The 7,455-nt window shown below is 57.7% G+C and overlaps 1 protein-coding gene across 1 annotated transcript; it reads right to left on the bottom strand.

The window, feature by feature from the left end:
• Nucleotides 1-5,211: 5,211 nt before the first annotated feature.
• Nucleotides 5,212-7,455, bottom strand: FOXC1 (forkhead box C1). Its single transcript, XM_037843480.1, has one exon. It carries the CDS (start codon nt 7,054-7,056, stop codon nt 5,389-5,391), a length of 1,668 nt encoding a protein of 555 aa, XP_037699408.1. The 5' UTR covers nt 7,057-7,455; the 3' UTR covers nt 5,212-5,388.

The raw sequence follows: 7,455 nt of genomic DNA on the forward strand, positions 1-7,455 counted from the left end.
TAAAGGGAGGGGAACAGGCCACAAAAGTGGGAGCTATGAAGATAAAGCCCAAGAAGCAAAAGGCCGCTTTCTGCTTACATAGGTACAGTGAAAACGCCATTAACAGAAGCTTTTTGCGGGGAACCTCTTGCCCACGGTTGTAAATTGAAATAGCTTTCCCAAAAGTGGGATTTCTGAGGCTATTTTGGGACCAGGGAAAATCTCCAGTGGGTTTCTCTTCCTGCCGAGGTGGCCATTGTCTCAAAAAATAAAGCTTCGCTTCATGCGAGCATCTAGCCATGGCTCCAAGTTTGCTCCCTGCACCTCACTCCCTCCCCACACACACAGCCAAGGGGGCGAGGACATCTGACATCCTTTCTTGACCCCATTTCCCTCTCTCAGTCTCCCTGCATGGCGGGAGAAGGGCTGTGCTGAATTGGATTCTGTCCTGCCCCGCCAACCTGATTACCTCCATCAATCTTGTCCCTAACGCGACATTTGTTTATGGCCGGGTGGGAAGGGCTAATGGCTTCATGAGCCGGCCCAAGCTGAGCCCGGAGGTGGCGAGAGAGATGCCCCAGCGCCACGGGAAAGGACCGCGGGATGGGGACAACGCGCTGGGCTCGGAAGCAAAACGGGGCCTGCGCCCCGACCTTTCCCGCCAAACTCCAGGACGCCGGCTGGGGTGTGGGGAACCCGCGCCAGGCACCTCTAACGCCTGGGAGAACACCCACCTGAGAGTGTGCTGGCGCCCAGATGGCCTCCCCATGCCTCCGGCTGCTCCTGGGCCGTGGGTCTATCGGGCCTCAACCAGCTGAATGTCCGGGACCTCCCTTGCGTTTTGCACCATTAAGAATAAAACCAATGGACACCCTCCTCCCACCCCCTGCCCCCAAGTGAACAGGGCCGGAGAGGAGAGGTCCTATGTCCTTTCCTCATCTATCAAAGTTGGGGGGAGCCGGATTGGGTGAAAACCAACCCTTGTTAATTTACCCCACCAGAAAAAACACAGGCCACCAGCACAATCCAGCCTTGTTGCTGGATTCGGCAAATATCAATTATGAATGACACAAACTGCAGGAATGATCTAGTGTAAGCTGCATGCCTCTTTGCATGCAGTTTGTGAAAAAGGCCTGCTAACTGCAGAACCCTGCCAAACGGCACACGTCCCCACCACATGCGCCCTGTGCCAAATGCGAGTTGCTGCATGGCACGCAACAGGATGACATGACTTGCTCGTGGTATAAACTGCGAAGAGAAAAGGGACAACATTCTTGTTGTCCTAAAGCTTGCTGCAGGGGCTAATGTCAAAATGTACTGTCTACTACAGTTCAAACAGCAAGGAGTTTTTTTTAGTACATTATTGTACTGGAAAAGGAACCCTCTTTTACAGAAAAACCATTCTTATTGCTGGAAAAGTGCAAAAAGGATGTACAGAGTCCTACCTAAGGAATAAGCGGCTCTCCCAGGTAAAATAAGGTTGGAAGGAGTTGGCTTTTCTTAAATTGGATATGAGACTCCAAAAGCAACTGTACTGATAGTAGAAAATATGGTTTTACAAATCTAACTCATGCAGAGAACTTCTGACCTTTCATTCAAACATGGCTTCTGAACTATCAGGCAAAGCTTGTAGAAATAGCTACCTGCTCTACCTATGCATTATGCAAACACCTTCCTAGACCTATAGCTCTTCAAGCGCCTAACTTCACACACTGAAATTGAAGAGGGCAATAGAATTGCTAAGAAGCGCTCCTCCAGCAAGGTGGCTCTCGGCGAGCCGAAGAGGCAGGAGTCCCGCGCTTTGCCCGGGGTTCTCCTCCAGCATCAGCAAGGAGGAGCAAAAGGCGCCAAACTCCCTTCTCACGCTGCTGCGGCCTGACGCCCCTCGGTTCTCTCCCTCGCCTTCTCCCCAGAGCAGCCCTGCTCTTTCCTGATAGGGACCAACCAGGCAGCCCCTCGTTCCGGCTGCTCTCTCCCTGCGGCGCCGGCCCTTCGCTTTCCCGCCGCCCGACCCTGCGGAGGAGGCCGCCGGGTGCCCAAGGGCCGGGAGCAGGCGAGGGACAATCTCCCCCGGGTCCAGAACCGGCTGACTCCCGACCTCGTCGGGCCCACCATCAAGCCAAGTCCCGAGGAGATTCGTGGGGCACGGGGACTCGGCACCCCGAGCCCCGTCGCCGCCTGCAGGCCTCTCTCCCTCGGCTAGGCCAGACCGCTCCCCCTCGCCGGTCCCTCCGCATTGATTTGTGGCCTCTGTAAACTGATCTCCTAAACCCAGCAAGGACGCGGTCGCTGCTGGGGCGGCCGCCGGGGCCCAGGCCTGGCCGGGCGACTGTGGCGCCGCCGGGATCCCTGGGCCCGCGTGGCCGCCCGCGCCGCGGCCTGGCCCTGTCCGACCCCAGCGCGGGGCCTGGACATGAGACGGGGTCGCGGTCCTGGAGACACGGGGCGCGGGACCTGGACGCCCGGGGCGCAGGTCCCGGCGCTGGGGACGCCTGCCGGCGGAAGCGCATCGCTCGCGGGGCCTCGGCGGGGTCGGCTGGGTGCAGGTTGTCACCCGCGGAGCATGGAATGCCGGTGACCTCTCCACCCCGGCTCTGCTTCTCAGCGCACGTGTGTCTCCAAAACAAAAGCGGCGAGCGAGGAGTAAATAGTTAATAATAACAGTCTGGGGCCGCACTGGCAGAAGCGCGGGGACGCGCGGGGGGAGACGAGCCAGGGGAGCCGTAAGGACGCGCAGGGGTCGCCGCGGCCTGGGGGGAACGCGATTCTCCCCGCCAGGCCCCGGAGGCGCCGCGCTCGGCTGCCTTCTTTGCTCCACACCCCCTTCTTCCCACCTGCCCCCAGCGCTGTCTGCCCGGCCTCCACGCCCCAACCTGTGATTAAACCTTCAAACCGAACAGAGGTCTTCTTTGACCCTCCAGTTATTTTCTCCCCAAACAACTTATTTTGGGAGCTGGCCGGAGACAACAGCGGGAATGCGGGGAGGGCAAGGGGGGGAGGATAGGCGTGGGGTGGGGGGGAGGAGGAGGGAGGAAAGAGCTCGCAAACACAAACAGAAGCCGGGCACCCGGGCCGCGGCGTGTAATTAAAGCTAATTAAGCGGCCCGCGTAGCCGTCGGGGGAGCGGCGCCCGGAGGCCAGGGTCCCGCAGGGCGCGAGCACCGCCAGGGCCGCGGCAAGCGCGCAGGCCGCAAAGCCACAGGTGGGCCAGAGGGTCCGCTCCCCATCAGCGGTTCCAAAAAGCTGAGCCAGAGAAGCCGAGAACAGGTACGGTCGCCCGCGGTCCGAGCTGGCCAGGTCTGGGGTCGGCCACCCAGGCCAAGAGGACAGGGGCGTTTGTCACCTGCCGCCGTTCCCTGGCCGGGCCTTGCAACTCGGCTCCCCCGAAAGCGGACCAAGGCCCAAACTCCAAGAGATTCGTCGATGAGTTCCTCCTCTTTTGCCCCCAACAGAGGTAACTCCGGGGAGCTCCAGGCGACCGCAGGGGCAGTTTCCACGCAGCAGAGACCCAAGGACCATCCCCCCGCCCCGCGCCGCTGCCATCTTCCTGGCGATTAGGTTACGGCTCTGGGGGATGGGACCGAGCGAATCAGAAGCCACGTAAAGCAGTTTTTGACTGAAATTAGAGTGTATTTATTTGCAGCAATCCTTTAACAATGATCAAATTTTGACAACAAGCAACAGCAATTACTGCTAAGTGTTGCCTTTAGATAGGAGCGGCAGATAGCAGGAAACTGTATTATCTCGAAAACAAGCTGAAAGGCCCTGAACGTCTGTAATCAAATCGCCATCTACCCAAAGTCTGATTGACAGGGCAGATCACCCTAAGATAATGAATTTATTACATTTCCTGGGCTATTTACAAAAGGGAAGGGCCAATCCAGATTGGCCCCTAGGTTTAACTGTAAATTAACAAGAAAAATTGGTTTGAAAAGAAACCACAAGACTCAAAGGGGCTGCTCTCCTCTTTCCTTCTTGTTACTGCTTTAAATCTTTTTCAAAAAATTCTTGTTCTACAAACATATCTTCTAAAATAGTTCTCCAAAGATCCCTTTTCAACCAGGTTTATTAAAAAACAAAATAAAAACAATCCTTCTATTTATGGATTGTGAATGTGGAGGAATTATATACATGCCTTTTTAAACTGGTTTTAATTTTCCTCTTTGGAAGGAAGGAAAAAAATATCTATCCAGCATTTGGCTCGCAGGGATGCATAGTACACAACCCAATTTTATATGTGATCCACAAGTCAAATATTCATCTGTGTATACCGCGAGACACATACGCATCTCTGTGTACACACAGGTATCTCTGTGTGGTAGGCCCGCTGCTGATTCACGGGCTTCAGATTTCCAAATCGTGTTGTCATTACTGAAAAAACGTATTTGTTTATATGCCAACTCACATCTGCTTAGGAAAACATCTTTTTACTAGCCACAAAGCAAGCTGACTATATAGTACATTTCATTTTGCAGAAAATGCTGCAGAAAAAAAAAAACCTAAATAAAAACAGACTTTTATGTGAAATTGGACAAGGAAAAGTCAGAGGGTTTCTTCATTTTCCACAGATTTAGGCAAAGATAGGCAACTTCTAGTGTTTTATCTCTGAGATCTATTTTTTTTCATAATATGATTAAGGCTTGTATCAAAGTATTCAGGCATATGGGTCTCATTCAAACTGAATGGTAATTTATTAATAAACAATGAATATGTTCAACAAAGAGAAAGAAAAGATGATAGAGTAAGATTACTACAGTTTCCCTTTTTTATAATGAAAAAAAAAAAGCACAATTTAAAGTTTCAGGCAATTTAACGTCAGGTTTTGGAAACACTTTTCTGGCGTTTGGTCCAGGACATCCAACTACAAATTAAAAATAAATTACTATGTTGCAATTTACATTTAAAAACAAGTCCATGAATAAAAAGAAAGCGATTTTCATATACGGGGACTTTCCCCCTCCTTTAAACATAGGATAAAATAATATCTTACAGATGAGAAAGAGAAGGAGAAGGTCTGGGGAACGGGAGAGGGGAAGAGGGGGAGGCAAGCGTGATCTCTGAAAAGCAAGAAGAAACTTACGTGTTATCTGGAGTAACACTGTCCTTTAACAAACCATGGTTTGGCTGTCTCTGTACAAAATAGTTTACGGTTTTGTTTATTTAGATAAGGCAAAATAGAGGTGGCTCTGAATGAATCTTTTAAGAAAACAGAGTTTTCTTTGTGCTGGTGAGTTGAATTTTTGGAGAGATTCAGTTCGCTGGCATGAAGAATGTTTTTCAAGTTTTTTGTTTTTTTTTTTTCAATCAGATTTTTTTTGGTTTCGATTTTGCATCGGTAGGTTCTTTGGGCCGTTACTGCTTGGGGGTTCGATTCGGTCCGGTATGGGGCCTGCTGGGCAGAGGGGTGTGTCAAAACTTGCTGCAGTCGTAGACGAAAGCCCCGGACGTGCGGTACAGAGACTGGCTGGAAGGGAAGGCCATCTGACAGCTACTATTCCCGTTCACCGGCGAGTTGTTCAAGGCGATCCTCTGCGACTCGAACATCTCCCGCACCGAGTGGAAGTTCTGCTGCTGCCCGGGGTAGCCTGCGGCAGCCGCCGCCGCCGCGGCGCTCGCCAAATGGCCCAGGTCTCCTGCTGCCTGGTTCAGGTACCACGAGGTGAGGCGGCCTTGGTGAGCCGCAGGGTGGTGGCCAGTCTCCTGGCTGCCCCCGCCGCCGCCGTGACTCAGGGACGAGGAGCTGCTGCTGGTGACCGGGGGCAGAGAGTAGTCGGGCAGGGGGTCGTCCACCGCGGAGCCGCCCGCGCCCCCGGGCGCGCCCTGCAAGTGGCCGCCGCGCTCGCCGGCCGCGTACAGGCTCATGGCCTGCATGTTGCAGTGATAGGTCCCGGCGCCCCCCGCGCCCCCGCCGCCCGCACCCCCACCGCCCGCGCCCCCGCCGCCTGCACCTCCGCCCGAGCTGCCCGCGCTGGAGCCCTGGCTGCAAGGGGAGCTGTAGAGAGAGCTCGGGCCCGGCGAGTAGGCACCCAGCGCGAGCGGGGGCGCGAGGCCGGGGCGCGCGGACGCGGCGGCGGCCAGGAGGCTGGAGCCCAGCTCGGCCGCCGGGCCCTGCGGCGACCCCCGCAGCGACGTCATGATGTTGTCCACGCTGAAGCCCTGGCCATGGTGCGGCGGCGGTGGCGGGGGCTGCGCGGGCGGCGCGGACGGTGGGTGCTCGGCGCCATCCAGGCTGAGCGGGCGCGCCGACGGCAGGCCGCCGCGGGGGCTGCTCCCGCTGGACAGGCTGCTGCTGCTGCTGTCGGGGCTCTCGATCTTGGGCACGGCGGCGGCAGCGGCTGCGGCAGCCGGGGACAGGGGCTGGGGCGGCGAGGAGCACGTACCGTTCTCGGTCTTGATGTCCTGCACGCGCACGGGCGGCGGCTGCGGGCCGGGCGCGCCAGCCTCGGCCTGCTCCGGCGGCGCGGGGGGCGCCTGGCGGCCAGGCGCGGGCGGCGGCGGCTCCTTGAGGTGCAGCCGGTCCTTCTCCTCCTTGTCCTTCACCGCGTCCTTCTTCTTGAAGCGCCGCCGCCGCCGCAGGAAGCTGCCGTTCTCGAACATGTTGTAGGAGTCGGGGTCCAGGGTCCAGTAGCTGCCCTTGCCGGGCTTCTTGTCGTCGCGGGGCACCTTGACGAAGCACTCGTTGAGCGAGAGGTTGTGGCGGATGCTGTTCTGCCAGCCCTGCTTGTTATCCCGGTAGAAGGGGAAGCGGTCCATGATGAACTGGTAGATGCCGTTCAGGGTGATCTTCTTGTCCGGGGCGTTCTGAATGGCCATGGTGATGAGCGCAATGTAGCTGTAGGGCGGTTTCACCATGTCCTTGGGCTGCGGCTGCGGCGTATAAGGCCCGTAGGCGCGCGCCATGCCGCCCGGGTACTGCTCGGCGTGCGCCGGGTGCGAGTACACGCTCATGGGCGCCGGCATGGCCGCGTAGCCGCCCCCGGCCGCCGCCGCCGCCGCGCGGTAGTAGCTCTGCTCGCCGCCGAGATAGGGCACCACTCCCAGGGAGTTGGGGCTGGACACGGAGTAGCGCGCCTGCATGGCCGCCGCCGCCGCCGCCGCCCGCTCGGGCCCCGGGCCGCCCGGCCGGCCTCCCCGCTCGCTCCGGGCCGCCGAGGAGGGCGCTGCGAGAGGCGGGAGCCGGGGAGGACGCAGCGACGGCCGGAGGAACTCGCGCGGGAACTCCCAGGCGCGGGCGGGGAGGACACGCCAAAACTCAGACCGCAAAGGCGCCCCTTCTCGCCGCCCGCCCTGCGCCTTTCCCGGGGACGCGGCGACCCGCGGCCTGCGGCCGAGGCGAGCGAGCCGGGCGCCGGGGGAGGGGCGCCGGCGCCGTCCCGGGCCCGCGTCCGCTTTTTTCAGGCTCGCGCGCCGGCCGCTTAAGGAAGCATGGGGAAAACTTCGGAACTTTTGAGCATCCGTCACTCCGGCCAGCACTTT

This window comes from Choloepus didactylus, chromosome 7, assembly GCF_015220235.1.
Source record: "Choloepus didactylus isolate mChoDid1 chromosome 7, mChoDid1.pri, whole genome shotgun sequence".
NCBI classification, from domain to species: Eukaryota; Metazoa; Chordata; class Mammalia; order Pilosa; family Megalonychidae; genus Choloepus; species Choloepus didactylus.

Bases quoted from the DNA above. Each gene is read 5' to 3' on its own strand.
- FOXC1 (XM_037843480.1), bottom strand. From the start codon at position 7,056: ATGCAGGCGCGCTACTCCGTGTCCAGCCCCAACTCCCTGGGAGTGGTG.